Below are 23,769 nucleotides of genomic sequence, written 5' to 3'. Positions count from 1 at the left end.
ATTATGGCAGTGCATCAAAATTCAGTGTCATCAGTTTGCCAAAAAAAAAAAGTTTTACGCACCATTTACACCTGGTAGGGAGCAGGTGTACATTTTTTTCATACCAACTAACATTTTTAAAATATGAAAATTTTCATGAATTTGAAAGTTTACGTCAGAATGGCTTTACAATCGATTTACACAATTTGTTCTGCTTGTGTTTCATGAATGAGGCTCATTGACTTAATTATGAAATAATTATTAATTGAAAATTAATGTAAAAATATATATTAAAAATTATTTTTTTTCAATGGGAAGAAATTTATCAGAATTATTTCATAAACATTAATTAGTACAATGTAATTATCTCAAATTTTGCATGCAACAATAATGTTGCAGCAATTGACAGAACCCTGATCCAATGGCATACAGGCATCATCAGAATGACAGTACTCTAGCCCAGTGATGTTGGGGGATCCAGTAGGGGTGGCAATCAAATTTCAGGGTGACCCTGCCACTCTTTATCACAACCCTCAACCCTGCTAAAATGTAGTGCGAGCATGTGTGCTCATTGGCGCCCCCTTCTGCTGGTGGCGCCATAGGCAACCACCTAGCTTCCCAATGCCTAGAAATGGTACTTATTAAAGGGTCATGAAACCCCCCCCCCCCGTTTCAGCACTGGTTAGTTCTCACCACCGTTTTAAAAAATGCTAAAAAAGTGGGCGTGGTGCGCAGCAGAGCGGAGGAGGGGGAAGAGGGGAGACAGACAACACGCACATCTTCGTGTTCAGACAGTTTAATTTAGCTCCCATCGAGTTAAAAACACTCGACTAAAAAACGACTCACCTTCCTCACATGGCGGGCGACTCACTCTCCTCACAAAAATTGCATTATGGGAAATATCCTCTTGGCGCCATTAAAATACAGTATTTCTCATTTACTGTAAATCCAAATACAGTAATAAAAAAAAAAAAATAGTGGGAAACCTGACCAATGACAGAAAGGCTTTTTTCTGCTTGGAAGAAGAAGAAGAAAAGGAAGACGCACACACCACGCACCTGCAAATGTATGTACAATATTCCTGCTTTTTCACTACATATTTTATGTCAGTGTCATTTTAGGGCTTATTTGTTGGTTTAATTAAAAGCAAAATAATAATTAAAAAACCGCTGACACTGCACGAGGCGCAGTTTCCTCACGGTGTTCATTGGTAGGTTTTCGTGTGTGCATGCACGTTCTTATAGCCTCTCCGCACTTCACTTCAGTCGCACACGCACACGTAACGTTACTGCAAACACAGAAACACCACAAAAATAGTGAACAACACAATCTGAATTCTAGATGCACCATGGACGGCTGTAAGTTACAGTCGTGTCGACTATTCTCCAGCCTTTGTGAACACCTAAGATGACACATTCGAGATGGTAAAAAACGGAATGTCCAGTTAGTAACGGTAGAACCTATTTTAGAGTGAAGTAATCATTTTCAGCACACCTTAGTAGGAAGCATAAATGTGATTTTGAGATATCTGTGTCGATAATAACGTTACTGCGCTTTCTGCTGCTGTGCCAGATGTGAATAACGATACTGATGCAGTAACTGACACTTAGAAAAACTGTGTGGGTTGTGTGTGTGTAGGTCACAACAACTCTGGCAGATGCAAAAGACCAGGCTTGACTTCTTCTACTTCAAGGCTGATCATGCTTGGTAAGATCTTTCAGTACATGATTTAGTGATGTTAAAGGGATGATTTTTAAAAGTAAACATTTAGTCACACTTTATTCATGGCTCTCTATGTCTAACTTTCTACCTAACATCTCTTTTAAATAAGTTTCGAATAACAGGGGTAAGTAAATGATGATAGAATTGTCATTTTTGGGTGAACTCTCTCTTTGAACTAATTAGAAAGGCTCCAACATCTACATATTTTTTACTGATACCAAAATCAAATGTGAAATGTTTTTGCAAAGCTATAAATAACACAATAAAAAGCATGAACATGATAAATTATTTTATTTATTTATTTTTTAGGAGATTCAATTCTACGCAGCAAAAAAATGGATCCGGGCGATCGAAGGCAAAGTCTTCTTTCCTGTGATTGACCTTTCAGATATGTCCTCTGCATTTGCTGTTCTCTTCGGTTGCTATTATGTGCATAACATCAAGTACCAAGTGGAAGCAGCCACTACTTTGGAGTTTATTCAAATGTGAGTACATCTTGCAGTATGCTGTAATGTTAAGTAAACATTAAAGGGAAAAAGAAGAATGAAAGCCAGGTATGGCATGAGGGTAAGTGAGGAGAGAATTTGCATTTTTGAGTGAACAATCCCTTAAATGGGATAGTCCACCCAAAAATTAAGATTGTCATAATTTACTCACCCTCATGTCGTTCCAAACCTGTATGCACTTCTTTCTTCTGTTTAACACAAAATAAGATATTTTGAAGAATGCTGGTGACTACTTTCGGTTCCCATTGACTTTCATTGTATTTTTTGTCCATATAATGGAAGTCAACAGGAACTGAAACAACAACACTGGTCAACAACATTCTACAAAATACCTTATTTTGTGTTCCACAGAAGAAGGACGCGCATGCAGGTTTGGAACGACATGAGGGTGAATAAAGGATGACAGATTTGTCCTTTTTCAGTGAACTATCCCTTTTTAAGGTATTATTCACTCAAAAATGCTAATTCTCTCATCACCTACTCACCCTCATGCCATCCCTGATGTATATGGCTTTCATTATTCTGTGGAACACAAACAGAGATTAAAAAAAAATAAAAAATCCATCTCTGAAATCCATCATCTGCAAGTGGATATGTCCCTCAAAGTTGACACTTCTAAAACCACACAAAGAAAGCACAACACTAATCTATGTGACCCAGTGGATGAATCAATGTCTTCTGAAGCAAAACTATAGATATGTGTGAGAAAAATACTATAAACCATTGCTTCCGGCCAACTGTCAAACTTGGGTTCATGAGTTCACGCTTGCCGTAAATATCAGCACATTGTGAAGCCCGACAAGCTTGTTGTGAAGGAGATTGCACATAGGACCATCACTTCTTGCACGAGTTTCACAGTATGCTTATATCATGCTTCACAACATGCTGACATTTACGTCAAACAAACACATGTAGGACACTTGCCCAGAAGCAATGGTTTAAAATTTGCCTATCACTTTGCTTCAGATGACTTTTTTTCCCTAAAATTTTTTGTTCCACAGAAAAAAGTCTTATACATCTGGGATGACATGAGGGTGAGTAAATGTTGAGAGAATTTATATTTTTGGGTTGAGTGTCCATCTGTTACTTGGCATGCAGTAATGACAACTGACAATTTGAGTTAAAATAAAATGAACTGTGTTCTATTCTGTTTATTCTTCTAATGAATTCATAACAGACAGTTACAGAGTACATTTTATTTATATAAATTAAGTGGAACTTCTTATCATTCTTATGATTTAATAAATGAAGTATTTTATGACAAAGTGTCATGTCAAAGCCTAGACTTTTTTCATACCATGTAACAAAAGGAAAATTAAAGACTGTTAGTTTTTATTTCACATTATTCCAAATTTATTTCACCTTTCATTATGCTATTGAATGAAGTTACAAAAAAGTGTTTTCCTTCTATAACAGGTTCACTTAATGTTTTATAACAAAAATAACTGATCATTTAAATACAAAAAAACAATAAACAAAAAAAATTAACATTTTAAACATTTTATAAACTTATTAAACTTAATAAACAGATTAAAGTTCAAAAGAATTATAAAGAACAATAGGTAACACTTTACAATAAAGACTCATTAGTTAACCTTATAGTAGACCGGTAAATAGATCGGGGAGATAGACCAGTTGAGAGGGGCAGTGTTTGAGATTTTAACCAGTTGATGGAAAAGTATTCTTAAAATGTATTCTAAAAATCTAAATTTGTAATAGAGTTATTCACAGTAATTTTGAAGTGCCCACTATAACAATATATTCCTTAAGATATTTTTCTAATTTTTCATATCGTAATACAGTTAAAGGGATAGTTCACTCAACTGAAACTTCTGTCGTCATTTACTCACTCTCATGTTGTTACAAACACGTAAGACTTTCGTTCATCTTTGGAACACAAATGAAGATATTTTAAATAATCAAATTTTTGTCCATCCACTGAAAGTATACTCAACCAAAATATTCCAGTTCAAAAAGTGCATAAAGACAGAAAATTTATCCTAAAGCTTTTATTCACATATAAACATTAATCATCCAAATACATAGAGTACATCACATGTAGTAAACAGAATCTCAAACATGCTTGAGAACCAATTAGGCATCTTAAACCACTCGAATCATATGGATTATTTTAACAATGTCTTTATGCACCTTTTGAAGCTAAAAGAATTTGGTTGCCTGGATAGACAAAAATTAAGAGAGAATATTAATTTTAATTTGTGTTCTGAAAATGAATTTTGAGTTTTATGGGTTTTTAACAACATAAGATTTTAATTTGGGCTGAACTAATGCTTTAAAAAGTCTTTACAAAGAAAATGAAATGGTCTAATGAATTATTTCTTTTATGTTAAGGTTCATTGCGAGGATCAGTCCTGTCAACAGCAAGTGCTCTGCAAAATTCCAGATCAGCAAAGAAAGTGGGAAGATGGTGCAAAGGAGAAACTCTGGCCCGAACCCTCGTGTCCTCCTTCATTAAGGAGTTTGTGGATTTCAGCTGGCAGCTTTGAAAAAAAATATTTCATGCTTCTTGTGTGTAACAAAAGTTTGAGTTCTTTTAAAAATTCACTATCACTATTCACTATTATCATAGTATGTTGTGCTTAGGATAAATTTTAAGAATTTACCTATAATATTTAGAATAGTATGTAATATATATAATAGTTTGTAACAATGTTTTGTTTGAGTCTTAACTGAATCTGAAAATATTAAAATGTTATTGCAAGGATTACAATTGAACAATTAAAAAAAGTAAAAGTTACACAGTTGTCATTTCTTTTTAAAATAAGCAATCTTGTATTTCAATATGTTACTGAAGAAAAGACCATAAATTACTGTATATTTTACAGTAAAAACTAAAAGTACAGTATAAATACTGTAAATACATTTACAGCAAGTTAAATGGTACTGTAATTATTAATACAGTACTTTTACTGTAAGTTTAATTAAGTTACTGGCGAACTGCTGCCAGTAAGTTACTGTAATTTCTACAGGAAATTTTTAACCGTGAAGCATGAAAAACATTGTTTAGCAACTTTACAATAAAGATCTGTAAAGCTTTTGTGGATTTGACTAATTATCTTTAATGTACAATATTCTGAAAAAGTGACCTTTTCTGTTTTTGCAAAGTTCACATGGTGACAAAATACATAACTTTAAAGATACATTTTTGATTTGCAGTTGTTTTGATTTTTGACATATTTCAAAATTACATACACTTATGTTTTTGTAACCATCACATTAGTTAACTGTATAAGTTACTTTTTTTTTTCTTTTTTTTAAAATCAGCTTACAACAAATTCCTTATTTGATAACACCATTCAAAAGAGCATTCACTACAAATAACATTTTTAACAAGGCACCAACAGCTATACTGCTTGGGACCCCTAAACAGTGACTGTTTCACTGAGTCTTAGTGCCTCCAAATAAACATCCAAGCCAAACCACTGACTTGACCTTAGGGGATTGATGTGTTGAGTGACTTCTCGCTGTACAGCCTCCTGAAGCGATGCAGGGGCCTCAGGAACTTCAACAACACCACAATCCATGGCAGGAACAGGACCATCCCAGTCCACTCCAAAGTTAGTGAAATCCATCTGTTAAAACCAGGATAGAGGAGGGGGTTAGTTCAGTTTGGAATATCTAGTGTTCAAAATATATCAAATGATTACATTTTTAAAAAGTAATATCGTTATAGACAAGTAAAAGTTGTAATTAATGTTAAAATAAAAACAAGGCACAAGCTGCTGTCGTTACAGAGATTTCAAAGCTAAAGGGTCTACTCAGGCAGAGTACCTAAACCCCCTTAAATACCATCCAAGTTTCCATAAAATAAACACAAAGCAACCAAAATGTAATAATTTATTAATAACTAATAGTAATTCTACTATGTAATGTAGTTCTGTGCAATGTGTCAGGTGGTCACCCTAATCCAAATCCCGCTGAATTATCTAATGTTGTTTTCATACAACTCACTGGATCAACTGGAAAATCTGTATTCAACAGTTGACCTGAAACCCACAACTGTTGTGGAGATCTGTTGCCTTCAGATGAGAGGGGATGTCGGTCCCACACCTGTCTGAACAGGTTAAGGTCCACATTCAGTCTAGGCACCATGACATAGTGTAGACATATGAGGTATTTTTCATTGTCTGGGTCCAGTGCTCCAATTTCCTGCAGATACTGGAAAGCTGCATAGTAATTTGAAGTAACTGCACACCAGACATCCCGCCACAGATGCTCAATACGCTGACTGTGAACACTTCTTCCTGTAATATAGCTGGTCTTCTCTAAGGTGTAAACATAGAAAGAATAGAGAAAACAAACAGTCACTGTTACTACTAGAAATGGTCTAATAGTGTGTATAAATATGCACACTACCAGATGAACATTTGGCTACAAACATTTCTTCCTATAACTACATTTTAAACATTTAAGTCGGTGGTTCTCAACGTTTCTTTGGGGCCAGCTTCCCCCTTTCCATTATCGCCCCCCATATAATAGCGGTTTGGATAATGGATAGATAATATATTAGTGTTGCTATTGCTAGTAGTAGTAGTATTATAAACACAGAATACTAATCAGTAATATTCAGGGAAGCATGTAATTGAATGCCCAAAAAAACATTTTAATTTCACTGAACTTGTTTTACACACAGAAATATAATAGAAATATGTCATTCAAACTTTAATTAGGGAACTTATTAGAAACACCAGCCAATGAAAAAAAGATGCTTTTTTTATTAATCCACTGGAAAACAAGAACAATAAAAAAGTAAAACTTTCTTAAATGTCTGTTTAGTTTAACAATACCAGTTTTGATATAGTGTCTGGATGCTAGCCAGAAACTACATTCATTTGAAGTCACAGACTCTAACGGCGCAACACATCCCAGCAAAAGCAAATAGAACCCGTTATTGTTAGCCTGTCTACACTGGGTGTGGCACGATGCATGTTGTTACCTGGCCCACGAAGAGGATGTTCCAACATAAACCTTGCCACATCAACATTCTCACCGCCCTTATCACTCCTCACTCTACTTGGCAAACCAAACTGCTCGACAGCTTCCAAAAATGGCTCCAAAACTGTTGCAGCCTGGTTGTTAGTGGAAGCCTTCAAATACATGATTTTATGGCTGAATCCATCTATGCCCCCATGGATGACGATGCGCTACCTTATAGGAAGCACAACCAGCTTTAGCTATTGCACACACTTTCTATGTGTAATTATAAAATATATGTCTGCCACCAAATTCAAATTGAATGTGCTGTGTTCAAAGCCATTGTAAATCACTGTAAACACATAATTGAAACCATTTTTAAAATAAACTGTCTACCTACTTAATCAGTCTGTGGTTTCCATCGATGTGCCAAAGAGACAAAGGTGAAGGAACTGAACATACTCTTCTATGAATGAAATTAAGGTGCAATCCACGCAGCAGGGTGCCTACTGGATCCACAGCCTTCAGTGTTTCCCGAACTGTAGATCGTGTTACTCTATATAAGAGTGGAGAGGACAACAGCATCAGCACTTCAAATTTGTACTGTGACCAGTTTTCAAACAATGGTCTGGAAAGGGATGCTAAGGGGTCCGTAGAACAATAGGGAGAAAGTTAAACAATTTTTGGGGTGCTGTCAAAGTTAACATGTAAACAGTAATTAAATAAAGGGGTGGGGTTGTAAGACATCATTAAACTTATAAAATGGCTTTGGAACAATATTTTTTTGTAAAAAGCACTATACAAAGTAATTAGAATTGAATTAAAAATGTTAACAGTACACCTAGTCGATAGAAAAAAAACATTTAACAATACAAAAAAGTATAGATTTTCTAGATATTCTTTTAATAATTTAATTTTGCATTAAAACATTAGTAAGACCATATAAAAGCAATTTCTTGATTTTGAAAACAACGTTTACAATATCACACATAATATTTTTACACATACAAGGAGGTCTTTATCCATGAAAAATATAGTTCCTATATATATTTTTGGAAACTAGCAGAGGTCACTTGCAGAGGATCATCATTATAATAGTGGGCCCTAAGCATCAAAACCCCCACACTTTGATCTGCATTGTAAAAAGCCCTAAATAAATGAAGGTGACTTGACTTGACTTACTTGATGCCTGAACTCTTGAGATATCCAGACACCATGGCATATCCTGAATTCGGACACCGTTGAATGAATTCGCTAACCACCTTTTTCAGGTCTTCAGCTGATATCTGGGTGTATGTTTGTTTCACAGAAAGCCCATATTCCTTCATTCTTCTCTTGACAGTGCTTAAACTGACATGCAACAGGCGAGCTATCTCAGAAATCGTGAAGTCTAGCTCAAGGAGGTATTCCAACTGATCCATGCTGATGTCAAAGGCAGGCCGTCCCTTCTCGCCAGTATGTTTAAGCACTGGAGCTTTGTAGCCATGAGATGTGGATTCCCTTGTTGATTCAAGCAGCTCATGTGCCTCCTGTAATTTCTCCAATGCACTGTCCATGTTTCCAAAAGATGACCGGTCAGCACATTTGCCAAGTAGAGAGATTACATTCTCTATTTGGTAGACCACACTATCAACACCATCTTCTGAAACTGCAGGGACGTGACGTGAGAAACTCTGCTATGTGGGCTGCAACATCCTGAGACAGCTCAGTCCTAGAGTAAAGTTGACAGCAAAATTTGTATAATTAAAAAAAAAAGCTTTTCTTTGACAAATTAACATGTGACCAATTGGAGAGATTGATTGCCTGCTAGCTGTCCACACAGAAAAAAAAAACTTGTTTTACTTAAAATCCTCATAGCAATTTGCACAAGCATATTTTAAGTAAATATTACTGCTCTAATATCAAGTATAACTCACTTGTCATTATCAAGTAATATCTACTTACTATTGAAATTAACATACATAAAGAAATTAATTAAATATTACTTACTCTTCAGCTGATATCTGGGTGTATGTTTGTTTCACAGAAAGCCCATATTCCTTCATTCTTCTCTTGACAGTGCTTAAACTGACATGCAACAGGCGAGCTATCTCAGAAATCGTGAAGTCTAGCTCAAGGAGGTATTCCAACTGATCCATGCTGATGTCAAAGGCAGGCCGTCCCTTCTCGCCAGTATGTTTAAGCACTGGAGCTTTGTAGCCATGAGATGTGGATTCCCTTGTTGATTCAAGCAGCTCATGTGCCTCCTGTAATTTCTCCAATGCACTGTCCATGTTTCCAAAAGATGACCGGTCAGCACATTTGCCAAGTAGAGAGATTACATTCTCTATTTGGTAGACCACACTATCAACACCATCTTCTGAAACTGCAGGGACGTGACGTGAGAAACTCTGCTATGTGGGCTGCAACATCCTGAGACAGCTCAGTCCTAGAGTAAAGTTGACAGCAAAATTTGTATAATTAAAAAAAAAAGCTTTTCTTTGACAAATTAACATGTGACCAATTGGAGAGATTGATTGCCTGCTAGCTGTCCACACAGAAAAAAAAAAACTTGTTTTACTTAAAATCCTCATAGCAATTTGCACAAGCATATTTTAAGTAAATATTACTGCTCTAATATCAAGTATAACTCACTTGTCATTATCAAGTAATATCTACTTACTATTGAAATTAACATACATAAAGAAATTAATTAAATATTACTTAATTATTTTTGAGTAGTTATTTAAAGCAATTAAGTCAATTAATATTTTTAGACAGGAACCTTGCTTTTAGCCAAATATTACGTAAATCTTACTGTTTACTGTTATGAAATATGTAGATTTTAATTTGTGTAATTTGTATTTACTTAGTTTTATGAATTTATATTACTCCTTATTATGTAAACATTACATATTTCTTTTGTCTAATATTACCACATAAATAATCTTTTGTTCTTTACCTTTACATTAACAAGTCTATCAGTCACATTTACATGACCTAGTAAAGTATGGACAAGTTTATAAAGGTGCATTCACAAAAACCATGACAAGCACAATTGTATTTGTCATGAGGGACTGGAACCCTTGTGAAATGAAAATCATAAATAAATAAAAATAAAAATAAAATATAGTTAGTTATAGCCAACATTAAACAAAATATGTATTGATGTAGAATGGTCATTTATGGTCTATAAAAAAAGAGGCTGTTTCAAGTGTTTGCTGTCCTGTAAAAACAATTTAATCTCCATTATCAACATGAACTGCATTTGCTGAACCATACACACTTATTTCAACCCCAGGAGACAAAATATAGAACACATTACATAAAAACAAGATGAAGCTTTAACCTGACAGAGCACAGTACTATTAACATGTCATCATATTACATAGTAATTTTTTTAAATCAACAAGTCTTGCATTCTGCATCAGTTTCTTAATTTTGTTAAAACATACCTTGAACAACTGTTGACATGTTCTTCCAACTTGTGAACAGCTACATGTTTAAGGCACAACCTGCACAACTCAACAGCTACCTCGTCCTTCATCACAGGGCAAATCATTTTTAAACTGTTTTCACATTTTACAGCATGAAGTGCAATTGCACTCGAAATTCTGTAACATACCTTTACTTCAGGCTCTTCTGGTTCTATGTAAATAGCTTGCTGCAGTGGCACAATATAAGCCAAAGCTTTGAGACTAGTCTCACTTCGAAGAAATTTCACGCTGTAGCCAGAATGTGGCACTGGTATCTGTGTCAATGCCTGGCTCCTTCCACATCTCATTATTTTAAAGCCTCCTGCCTGTCTCAGCAAAGGATAAGCACTGAACAGTTGTTCACAAAATTCGGTGTATGAAGAGCTGTTATTATTGGGGAAAGTGATTTTCTGTTTTCCCAGCCCAACACTTTGCAACACTACGCTCTTCTGTTAAAGGTGCCATTTCAGCCTTAGGGTCAGCTAGACAAAAAAAATTATGGGACCAGGGTGTTTCATAAACTCTGCGGGACTGAGTGGACCGCCTTGCTGCTGGCTGTCGATAAGGCTGGAAAAGTCTTGAAAGATTAGCCTGCACAAAATCTGTTCTGGAGGTTGATGGCTGAGGGAAATTAATGGAATTTCGTAATTGATGAGATTCATTTGTTCTTACTGCCAGATGAGAGGAAATAGACCTTATTTGGCCTGTGTTCCCCTCACATGTATTATGTTCAGTCGTTGCTGCAGTGTCAGCAGGGTTTGAGTGTCTGGGTGTTTGGTTATTCAGTAACAGCTGAACAGCCTCCTGGATAAGTCGGGCAGCTTGCAGATTTGTGTCACTTGTGCTAAAAAAAAGAAGAAATAAAAGAGGAAAAAAAGATGTGACATTACATTAGTAAACCAGATTACATTAACCTACATACGATATAAAGATTTTTAAGAAATATAATAAAAAAAATAATTGTGATTAGATGAACAGTAATTGATAATAGACTATGCATGCACAAAAACAGACTATGCCACAGAAACACAATATCACATAAATCTCTTCATGTGCTCAACTTATTAATAGTTTCGTTTCTATAAATTAATTGGCTAGCTATTGTCCAAATGCTAACAGTACCAACTGTTGCCGACAAGATCATATTGTGCAAAAATAGAATAGCAACCAGTAATTCATGGAAAAAAGTAACAAATAGACATTGAATAATTAATCTGGTAATTGTGCAGCCAAAGAGATAATTTATGTAGATACTTACTTCGAATTGGCTGCCATTTTTTAAGCAGTTAGATAAACCTAAAGGATGAGAAGGTGGGAGCCAAAATTATCATGTGCTTTGCCTGTGAAATTCGACTATATTTAATATTCATATTGACTCATGAGTTGAGTATGGCAGATTACATCAACTTCGCCAGAAAATTGAGTGAACATAATTTGTGAAACATAACCCGCCAAATTGCTTAGGGATTTAACATCATTATACCCGTCAGTTGTTGTTCAATTTTAATATAATATAAATATAACTTAAATATATTTAAATATAATGTAACGTGATGTACTTTGATCTAAAAGAGATGCATTTTCCCAATAATAACCAACAGCAGAATCGCAAAACCATACCTCACAACAGCGCCAGGACATCAGTCTGAGACCGGAAGTGGGCGGAGTAGAAAGACCAGGAAAAAAGCCCTTCTTCAACTTTTTTTTTTTAAATTGAGATAACAATAGGGGAATACAAAGACATTTAAATCTGTAAGACAATAAAACCAAAATTCTGCATCTTAGATCACATATCAATACATTTTGTTTTATGTATATGATATTTCCCTAATAGAATAAGAGTTTAATTATATTGCCCTTCTTCAACTTGGACGGATGATGACAGACAATTGGCCAAAACGCCTAGCTTTAGTGTTTCGTTTCCAAATTAAGGATGATAATGGACAGTTTTCTTAATGAGTGTTTGGACAAAAATAGTCTGGCAATTAATTGCATATTATAGAGATTTTTTTTATTTAATTTGTCATCATGTACCTGCTGTGCCGTGTGAGGAGAGTGAGTCGCCCGCCGTGTGAGGAAGGTGAGTCGTGGCAAACTCAGTAGCTCCTGGCAATAGTATAGTGACTTCCCGCAACAAGTTATTAGTCTTAATTTTGGACCGTCTGGCCCGCCATAATTCTGTGGCGTTTATATAAGCCTTTAGACAGGTTGTGTCACAGAGTTGTAAAAACGGTTATGCTCACCAAGTGAATGAATCGCGTTTGTGTCGAACTCTTATTACAAAGCAAAAACAAACACTCGTCTTCAATCCATGAATGTTTCTCTCAGTTAACGTGCGCGATGTCATCTCACAGACTCTGAAACGTCTGTCATAGCAAATCAACACATGCTGTTGTGAATAATTAAGCGAAGCCTCTTCTCATAGGATAAGAACACGCAATCTCATGAATAATTTAATAGACACAGACACATCATCGATGTACTATAGTCCATTGCCCCGTCACAAATTGTGACGTCAACACAATGTAGATTTTAAACCCGGAAGATGAAAATAGCGCAAAAAAGCTTAAAATGAACCAGTTTTCTCCAACAATTAAAATGATCGGATGCTAACATTGTCTTCTATGATGTGCAACACAAACAGCTCTGCTAAAATCTCAGAAAAAGTAGTCTGGGGTTTCATGACCCTTTAAAGAAAAGTAAAGCGATTAACACATGGTACTCTCCCCAAACCCAGACACAGAAATGTCTCCGCTAAATCCAATTGTTCAGTCATTTGTGTAAATGCTTATGTACGAAACTAAATTTTTTTCCCAACAGTTTAAAAGACATATTTCATATTATTTCAACATATAATTAAAGGGGTCACTGGATGCCCATTTTCCACAAGTTGATGATTCTTTAGGGTCTTATAAATCCCCTAAGTCTATTACATACTATTGTTAAAATGTAACAATTGTAATGTAAAACAACATCCTTTTTACCTTGTCAAAAACAGCTTTTTTTCAGAGCAAGCCATTTTGTTGCACACTACTTTAAATGCTAATGAGCTCTGCTCACCCCACCCCTCTCTTCCTTGGGGTGACGAGTCATACTGTTTACTTTAGCAACGGAACTTTCTAACTAGCACATTACTAGGAAAGGCAGTTTGCAAAGATTAATAAAAAATGTATTCTCACTTGTTCTGTAGGTGAAGCTGGATCACGAATGCGTGAACATAGATGCGTTAAGGCAGATTGGGCCCTTCAAAAACAAACGTAATCCACTGCATTTTCAACTGCTCAGATATCGGGAGTAAATGATGACTGCTATGTTCATTATTACATCCAACAACAAAACACCTCAATCGCTTAGGAGCCATTCTTGTCTACCCCTGCTCCAGTGCCTAAACAATGGCAGACTGTCTACAGCCCACTCAAGGTGGATCTGATCGCATGAGTATTGCAGGGCGGGCGCGGGCCATCAGCGGAAAAAGAAAGGGGGAGGGGGAGTGGGATTGGCGCCGGAGCTGGATTTTTTTATAGGTTTAAAGAGGGGCACGACCAAAAAAGTTTGAGAACCACTGGTCTAAGGTAAGACGGCTGTGTCAATCAACGATTGTGGGAGGGGCCTGGGTCTGTGTGACGTCTGAAAACGGCTTGATTTGAGAAAGGGGTCAATATTTATGTGAATTTAAAAAAAAAACACTAGATGGATATAAGCTCATATGTAATTTGATTCTTACCTTTTCAGTACCTTTTGGGTTGATAACGATGCAGAAAAATACAGTCCTATCACCCATTGAACTGCAAATTCAAAATAAAGGAAAATTGTCCACGGTTTAAAGAAATTAACGTGTTTTTTTCAAGTTATATTAAAATGTTTGCGGCAATGTTAAAAAATACGTTACTATAAAATTGCAATTTTGGGAGGAAAAAAAGTCACACATGCGTCGCATTTTACATTTAGAAATCATATTTAACACTATAAACAGCTATAGGCTATATTTCCCCACACTACTCAAATTGTACAAAATGAACAGTATTCAGCCTATACAATTGTCAAGCCAAAACATATTCATTTAAAGTGAAACTGAAGCCCTCTTTCATTCAGCATGAAACCAAATGTTTCCATATTCACCACATATTGGATATACTTACTTCACTCGCATTTTCAGCTTAAAACATCATTCAAATATAACAGCACAGTGAGGATGTGGTCACGCTGAATGGTACAGATTTTAATGACACTGACATATATTTTTCCGTGATTATAATAAGAAAACTACAGCTAGACAATTTAATAATAATAATATTATAATTGTAACGCTGAGTCAGAGGCGTGCGGATCCATTTGCAGCTTTTATTAGAATAACAGGCAGAGTAAAACAGGCAGTATTCAGTCAACAGCGTCACGTACAGCAGGGGTAATCCAAGGGAATAAACAGTGGCAAAGCGAGGGTCGGGGCAGGCGGCAGAGAATCAAACTAGTAAGAACAGTCCGAGGTAATACACAAGAGATGACAAGAAAGGGGATAAACGCTCAGAAATGTAGCCGGGGCAATATAAGACTTCGCAACCATAGAGTGTCTGGGAGCTGCTTAAATAGGGAAGCTAAGGGGGAACACCTGTGCCGTAATCAGCCCCAGGTACGGGGTGTCTGGGAAATGTAGTCCATGAACGTTAGTACTCAGGAGAGGGTGCCCTCCGGAGGCCGTCGGTGAGAGCCACAGAGGCCCGATTCGTGACAGAGCCCCCCCCCCCGCTGCGAGCGGCTCCTGAAGCGAGGAGGAGAACGACGCCGATGCCTTACACAGGAGCGAGGGGCTGGAAGACTGCGGTAATCGATGCATGGCCGGAGACCTCCCTCTTTCTTCTAGAAACTAGCTGAAGCAGGTGGGAGCTGCTTAAATAGGGAAGCTAAGGGGGAACACCTGTGCCGTAATCAGCCCCAGGTATGGGGTGTCTGGGAAATGTAGTCCATGAACGTTAGTACTCGGGAGAGGGTGCCCTCCGGAGGCCGTCGGAGAGAGCCACAGAGGCCCGATTCGTGACAATAATAATCTTTATTTTCTAGAGCCTTTAAATGTCAAAGCGCTTTACATGAACAAATAAAACATCAAAATACACCATTAAAGATTATGAAATAATAAGCAAAAAGATGAAAAAATATTTAAATAATTTTCAACCAAAAGAAAGATAAAAATTATTCAGAGCAACATATCCACCATGACCCTCACAAAAAACCTAAAACAAATATTACAGCTGTAACGAGCAGGTCCTTGTGTCCATTCTCTTTGGACTACAAATCCCATAATCCACCACACGGCACTAATTACAATTACACCTGCTCCCTATCTGGCCCCCTATAAAGGTTACACTCATCCATAGTTAGGTTGCGAAGTATTGGTTATATACTAAGCCCCTGTCTGATTACCTTGCCTTGCCTAGTCTAGACTTGTTCCTGTGTTTTGCCGTTGCCTGTTCTCTGTTTGATGATCTCTTGCTGCCTGCCCTGACCATTTGCCTCTATTTGACTCTGTTTGCTGGTGATTTGACCCCTGCTTATTCCTGACTACGCTGTTTACAATAAACGTCTGCAGATGGATCCACACTCTGGTGGTCATGCTCGCTCTGTAACAACAGCTACAGTTTTAGAAAGGAATTGTTTATTTACTTGGTATGAAATATTGATGTTTATAAATAAGAGTTTTGGCACACCTGACTGAGTGGCTTTGTTCTAATAATAGTATAAGAACTTAAATAGTTATTTTGGTCATTAGAGTAGAACATCATTCATATAGCTACTTTTGTAATTTGAAATTTAAATAAACCATCAAATCGAAAACAAAATATAAAACTTTATGCAAATATGCATGAATGACCACGTTTGCATCACAAAAATCATTGGTTTTTAATAAACTTTTAGTAAGACTAATTAAATCAGCGTCCTGACTTGACTAGCTATATATAGTAGCCTACATATCGCCAATGCCTGCGGAAAGTGAAATAAAGTGTGCGATCACATATAATGAAAACATAAATTGGTTTTCCAAGTCCTTTTTATTATTTGTGTGAATTATATTTTAAAGTGATATTCTAATATAAATAGGCTATTTTGGGCCAGTTTTACTAAGCAGGGCAAATTAGCGCGAGAGCGCAATCAAAACCAGCGCCGATAGGTGTGGAAATTTCTGCGGGTGATTTACTAACAAAGCGCAAATTAAAGAACACAGACGCAACATCTCATTTACATATCGGCCAATGCAATATACCAAGCGCATAGCAAATTAGCGTAGTTGCAAATAAAGAAATAAAGACGCCACAGTACATTGAAAAGAACCGAAAGCCAAAAAATTCAGGTTTGATAGACCTGGTATTGCGTGACTCCTAGTTGAGGGTTCTAAGTCGTCTTTTATTTCCTGAAGCAAATTAAAAATAACATGGCTTGGCAAACGATATGTTCGGATAATGTGTTCTTCTGGCATTCAAAATAAATTAATACGTGTGGAAAAAATCCTTTCACTTCTGCAGTGCCTCCTCCTAGCAACAATAATTGCAGCTATATCAAGCATTAAATAGTTTAAGACATGCTTTTTTTGAGCGTTAAATAATGGCACAAATGCCAGTAAATTCGACAGCACAAAATTTTGTAAAACGCGTTGTGTGATTCATTTGAATTCTCTCCTCCCATAACTTTTGCATCTGAAAGGGAAACTCCTACAAATGCATATTCAATAAGGTCAGGCGCAAAAATAACTGTCCACGCTTTTTCAGCGCTAATTCTTCACTGCGCGTCTTTAGTAAAACCTGACAGTACTATTTTAACGCCAAAAGACGGTTTGCGCTGGCGCAAGCTGTTAGTAAAACTGGCCCTTTATGTAGTAAACCATCAGACACTATAAGAAAACAAATTCTTATCAAAAGCAGTCTGATCTGGCCGTGGTGTTTAACTACAGAATGTTGTTCCTTACGCCACCTGGTGGATATTGTGTGAAGCACAACAATGTTGTAAAAAAATCTGAAAAAGTGCCTGCAATGAGCTCCGTGATCACGCATGGCAAATGCTGATTGGTTTTCTCCTGTATTGGAACATATACAAGGCTGTATACTGTTTTATACATGCTTACGATAAAATCCTTAGATAAAGGGTTAGTTTACCCAAAAATGAAAATAAGAAAGTCATATATACCTAGGATGCTTTGAGGGTGAGTAAAACATGGGCTAATTTTAATTTTTGTGTGAACTAACCCTTTAATATAACCTCACCTATAGCATGTTTGTGAATCTATCTATGAATTTGTATTTTGATTATCTAAATGAGTGTATATTATATGTTGATACCCATGCAATATGTTAGTGTTCTGAGAATCTTTAATAGCTTGGCATAATGCTGTCGTGGCCTAATGGTAGAGAGTCGGGCTTGTAACCCAAAGGCCGTGGGTTCGAGTCTCAGATCCGGCAGGGATTGTAGGTGGGGGGAGTGATTAACCAGCGCTCTCTCCACCCTCAAAACCAGGACCGAGGTTAGACCCTTGAGCAAGGCACTGAACCCCCCACTGCTTCCGGGCACCGCAGCATTGGCTGCCCACTCCTCCAGGTGTGTGTTTCACTACTCACTGCTGAGTGACAACTCTCAGAGTGATTGGCATGGTAATGCACATGACAATGTTAATATATTTGGTCTTGGTGGAAGAGATCTGCTACGCTGCTGCGGCATTGCAAGTACCAAGACATGCTACTGCCAACACATCCACAACATGCTGCTGTGAGCATGTAAGAAATACTGCTGATGAACATATGAATTGAGCTAATTTGCTACAGGACTGTACAGGAAGCGAGTAAAGAACACTCCTTTTAAAATAATTGAAGATGACAATTATTTAACTACAATCAATGAATCTGCCAAATGAATCTCTTATTTACATTGTTTGCACACTTTGATTTTAATGAGATTTTTTATTAAAAAAACTTATAAATCAAAGACATTTACACAAACAACTACATGTCCGATGTTTGAAAGATTTTTGTGAATATGTGAAGTTAGACAGATTAGCACAGGCAGAGGTTAATGTATTCCTCAACTGTAAGTCGCTTTGGATAACAGCTTCTGCCAAATGAATATAGCGAAGGGTGCATCTATTGTTCACTTAATTTGCCTGCGAAATGGAGGGCGCACTTGAAGTCACTTTCAAATTGCATCAGCCTTCTGAATGCCACAGTGACGCAATAAGCCTTCGAATGCGGCCTTCGGAGGGTGAATCGTGAATTGGGACAGCCTTCATAGTGACGCAATCGCACTTCAAATGTGGCTTTCGGAGTGCGCAACCTTCTCTTTGGCACACAGCTATTGTCATGCTGATCGAGTTACAATAACAAACTGAAAGCTTTAAAAGGAAGGTGGTGCTTGAAATCATTGTTCTACTTCTGTTAACCATGGTTACCTGCAAGGAAACACGCACACTCATCATTGCTTTGCACAAAAAAGGAATTCACAGGCAAGGATATTGCTGCTAGTAAAAGCAATCACACTGGAGCTACTTTACATCCGAAACTAATCACAATGTAAACGGCTTCTCTCCAGTGTGAACCTTCATGTGCTTCTGAAGGTTTCCTTTTTTAATGAAGCTCTTTCCACACTGGCAGGTGAAAGGTTTCTCTCCAGTATGAATTTTCATGTGGCCATCAAGGTTTTGTTTATGTGTAAAACTTTTTCCACATTGAGAGCATGTGTAAGGCTTCTCTCCAGTATGAATTCTCAAGTGGTTTTTAAGGTTTGCTTTTCGAATGAAGCTCTTTCCACACTGTTTGCAGGTGTAAGGCTTCTCTCCAGTATGAGTTCTCATGTGGCCTTTAAGGTTTCCTTTTTGAGCGAACCTCTTTCCACACTGTTGGCAGATGAAAGGTTTCTCTCCAGTATGAATTCTCATGTGGCCATCAAGGTGTTGTTTGTGTGTAAAACTTTTTCCACATTGAGAACATGTGTAAGGTTTCTCTCCACTGTGAATTCTGATGTGGTTTTTAAGATTAGATTTTCGAATGAAGCTCTTTCCACACTGTTGGCAGGTGAAAGGCTTCTCTCCAGTGTGAATTCTCATGTGAAGATTAAGGTTCCCTATTTCAGTAAAACTCATTCCACACTGTTGACAGACAAAAGGTTTTTCTCCAGTGTGAACTCTCACAGGGTATTTAAGGTTTGCTTTTCGAATGAAGCTCTTTCTACACAGTTTGCCGGTGTAAGGCATGTCTCCACTGTGAATTCTCATGTGGACTTCAAGGCTTCCTTTTCTGGTGAAACTTTTCCCGCACTGTTGGCAGGTGAAATAACGTCTATTTGCTGTATTTTGAGCTCTTTTTTGTGTCTTTTCAGTATTTGAGCAACTAAATGTTTTTTCTCCAGTCATGAAACCATATTTCTCATGCTGAACATTATCTTCCTTTTTACTGAATTCTTGACTCTCCTCTTTCAGTGTCATCAGGTCTAATGCAAAAAAAGAAAAATCCAAATTAACACCATTTTTAATGGCACAAAGAACAAACATCAAAACCAACAACATGTAGATCTAATAAGTGATGTTTACAAACAAATTTCGGGAGGAGCACGCACAGATAATTAACACGGCCAATTCATCATTAGTGATTACACCATTTATCCAATCAGCGCAAGAGAAAACTCCCATAAATAACCAAGTACGCCCTACCTTCGTTATCTCTCGACTTTCAGCACGGAACGCTTCCACTAAACCTTAACCTTTCTAGATACTGCCACAATAAATGTACACCAAAGGACGTCCAGCACCCCTCTAATATTAAGCCTTGTTTTGGGGGGTCGTAAATGCACGTATCTGGCTGCTGTCCTGTTTTAAATTGCTTTTTGGGGGAGCGCTTTTTGGGCCGGGCTGAACACCGAGCTCGGACTCCTCTCCCCGGACAGGGGGTGGTGCCCCGGGCTCGGGAGTCTTGCCGAGCTCGGGAACTCCATCTTTGTTTGTTCCTCAGTATCTTCATGTTTGGCTCTGAATGTTTCTTCAATCTTCATGTCTTCACTCTCCTCTTTAATAAACGCCATCTTTGTTCCTTTATAACAGTGTGTCACGTGGCTCTGTTAGAGATCAATGACAGATTCCTCAAGTTATCAAAAACACAGATCTTCTGTCTTATATAAGCAAGTGTTAAGTGCTCTCAATTCGCTGTTAAAGCAGCACTATGTAACTTTTGGCGCTTTAGCGGTTAATAAACAACCGCACACATCCCGCGGAAGAACATTCTAACCGGAGCTACTTCTCTAAGTTTATGTCTATAGCGATTCACGCAGGTATGTGTTACTCCGCAGCGGTGACCAGGCTACAATAGTCCAAATATAAGTACTTATTATAAGTGTACCATAGTTTTTCGGAATAAGACAAAGACGCGGTTTGGAAGATGAATTCATGATGTACTCGCTCATTATATACTTTTAGCAAATTTTGAACACAGAAAAAGTTACATAATGCTGATATTTCTAGTTAAGAATTAAGTATCTTTATTTAATCATATGAGCTTTTTTTCCCAGAAGAAAGAAATATGATTCACTGATTAAAGCTGTACATGTTCGGTTACACCAACCAGCAAAAATATGATAGCATACTCGGGTGTTATTACACATTTACCATTGTTAGGCGTAAATTCAGTTTAGGTTCAGTTTCTAAATATAAGATGCATTAAACTGGTTATTAGAAATACTTAAAGTATATTAGTAAAAGTATATCCTTCACATGGTATTAAAAAGTACACATAAATTAGATTATATAAGTGAAGTTATAGTTTTGAGACAAACTACCTGTAATATCCAGTTACGGCTGTAGTAAACTCAGAAGTGAAGATCAGAGACGGAGTGACTCTTCATCAGGTTCTTGATTGAGATGCTACTGTGTGTCACGCTGCAGTCATCAAGACTGACTAAAGCACTGAATCACTGTAGTTTATACTGATTTCAGGAGGCTGTCATCAGAAGATTAAGTATGCAGAGGATGCAAGCAGTTACAGGAATTTGCCCAGATTTTCAGCAACTCTAAATCAATCAGCATAACTATAACTCTCATTATCACAGAGATCAGGGAAGGTCACACCTACAGACATCACATTCACACTTAACCCAGGTACTGATAGCATGAACAATGACCATCAATTAAAGTAACGGGACAGAAGCAGCGAGAGACAATAAAGACAAAAGGTGACAGACTCACCTTCCATGATTTTACATCTGCATTCACACACACCTAAAACAAGAGATTCATTTTAATATCTATATGCAATTTATCTTTCTGCTAACCTTCTAAGGCTATGGTTTAATTTTGATCAAAATAATAGTGTCTTAATTGATGTGCATTTGTAAGAAAGTAAATATGTATTCTTTGGAAGTATTTTCTAGAATACAAATATAAATTAACAGTGATTAAATAAAGTATTCTTACAAAATTCTTTATGCATAGAGCTAAATTTATACCTTTTTATACCAAACCACAGACAATTGGAGATTAATATTAGTTCAGTAATAGTTATGAAAATTAAGAAGGAAAGTTGAGATTATTGAAACCTATTACATTTATTGATGTTTTATATTATTTTATGACGTCACAATAAGTTATGTAAAATCATCAGAGTCAGGAGATTTCTGAATTTCATTCTATACCTTTAAATGTTGTTTGTTTTTCTTTAAAGTCAGAGTAGCTTTATTGTCGTTTCAGCTCTTAACAGCCTGTACACAGCGACACAAAAAAGTGTTCCTCCAGGAGACCAGGACCATGGTGCTACACAAGACAGCACACAACAAGGACTACAAAACAAACTGTATTAACATAATTTAAGTTACATTAAAAAGCCTAAAATAAAGAACCGAAAAAGAAGAGCTGGAAAATAAGAACGAATGAAAATTGAACATTTAAACACTGACTTCGCAAGACCACTCAAAGAGGGTACATTAACGGGAGAGCAGCATACGTGGTACACACATTTTTTAGAAGTGTGCAATATGCAAAGTACACTAGTTGTGTGGAAAGATTCATTTAAAATGGATGTATGTGTGTGGGTGTAGTCATTGTCCATTGTTGTTACAGTTCAGGAGTCCGATGGCTTGGGGAAAACAACTGTCCCACATTCTGGCCATGAGGGTACGTATACTTCTGTACCTTCTGCCTGATGGCAGAAGGGTGAAGAGTTGGCACAAGGGGTGTGTGGGGTCATCCATGATACAGCGTGTGTCAGTGATGGAAGGAAAGAGACCCCAGGGATCTTCTCAGCTGTCCTCACTATCCGCTGCAGGGTCTTGTTATCTGAGGTGGTACAGTTTCCGAACCATATAGTGATGCAGCTGCTGAGGATGTTTTCAGTAGTCCCTCTGTAAAATGTGGTGAGTGTGTGGTGTGGGAAAAGTGCTTTCCTCAGTCTTTCTAGAAAGTAGAGATGCTGCTGGGCTTTCTTTGTTATGTAGCTGGTGTTAAGAGACCAGGTGAGGTTCTCTGTCAGATGAACACCAAGGAATTTGGTGCTCTTGACGATCTCCACAGAGGAGCCATTGATGTACAGCAGAGTGGATGTTGTGTTCTCTTCTAAAGTCAACGACCATCTGTCCACGTTCAGAGACCGGTTGTTGACATTGCACCAGCTTGATAGCCAATGCACCTCCTCTCTGTATGCTGACTTGTCTCCTTTGCTGATGAGACCCACCACAGTCATGTCGTCAACAAATTCAATGACGTGGTTTGAGCTGTGCATTTCTGCACAGGAGCGAGTCAGCAGAGTGAACCGCAATGGACTAAATACACAGCCCTGGGGGGCTCCTGTGCTCAGTGTTATGGTGCTGGAGAAGCTGTTTCCTATCCAGACTGTCTGAGGTCTCTCAGAAAGGAAGTCCAGGATCCAGTTGCAGATGGAGGTCTTCAAGCCCAGCAGGCTCCGCTTTCCAATCAGTTGCTCCATGCCAAGTACCCAGTTCCATGCTCCTTAAAAAACAAAACCAAAAAAATATGTCAACACAGAATTAAACTTCAAAAAACAGGACTGTTACTTTTCACCCTTTACACACTATCTTTGAGAAATATCATCAGAAAAAAAAACTCTGCTCGCCAATAAACTAGAATACTGTCTAACCCTTGATGGCTGCTCTGTAAAGTTTTGTATTTTATGGAGTGATGTGACCAAACTGGAAATGAATCC

At 37.3% G+C, this 23,769-nt stretch overlaps 1 protein-coding gene and 2 long non-coding RNA genes across 3 annotated transcripts; 1 reads left to right on the top strand and 2 right to left on the bottom strand.

Moving 5' to 3' along the window:
• Positions 1-732: 732 nt before the first annotated feature.
• Positions 733-23,382, bottom strand: LOC107570313 (uncharacterized). Its single transcript, XR_001607021.1, has 3 exons — positions 23,370-23,382; positions 7,252-7,255; positions 733-804 (listed from the first exon to the last, which is right to left on the bottom strand). It is a non-coding gene; the product is annotated as an uncharacterized lncRNA (long non-coding RNA).
• Positions 1,606-4,710, top strand: LOC107570311 (uncharacterized). Its single transcript, XR_001607020.1, has 3 exons — positions 1,606-1,686; positions 2,011-2,186; positions 4,560-4,710. It is a non-coding gene; the product is annotated as an uncharacterized lncRNA (long non-coding RNA).
• LOC107570308 (gastrula zinc finger protein XlCGF8.2DB-like) lies at positions 18,828-20,052 on the bottom strand. Its single transcript, XM_016256528.1, has one exon. It carries the CDS (start codon positions 20,049-20,051, stop codon positions 19,134-19,136), a length of 918 nt encoding a protein of 305 aa, XP_016112014.1. The 5' UTR covers position 20,052; the 3' UTR covers positions 18,828-19,133.
• Positions 23,383-23,769: the final 387 nt, after the last annotated feature.

The sequence above is a fragment of the Sinocyclocheilus grahami genome, unplaced genomic scaffold, assembly GCF_001515645.1.
Source record: "Sinocyclocheilus grahami isolate Dianchi unplaced genomic scaffold, SAMN03320097.WGS_v1.1 scaffold1439.1, whole genome shotgun sequence".
NCBI lineage: Eukaryota > Metazoa > Chordata > Actinopteri > Cypriniformes > Cyprinidae > Sinocyclocheilus > Sinocyclocheilus grahami.
Note: the sequence above shows the minus strand (reverse complement) of the source record. Positions and strands in the feature narration are given on the sequence as shown.

Coding starts and splice junctions, on each gene's coding strand:
- LOC107570308 (XM_016256528.1), bottom strand. CDS start 20,051: ATGACACTGAAAGAGGAGAGTCAAGAATTCAGTAAAAAGGAAGATAAT.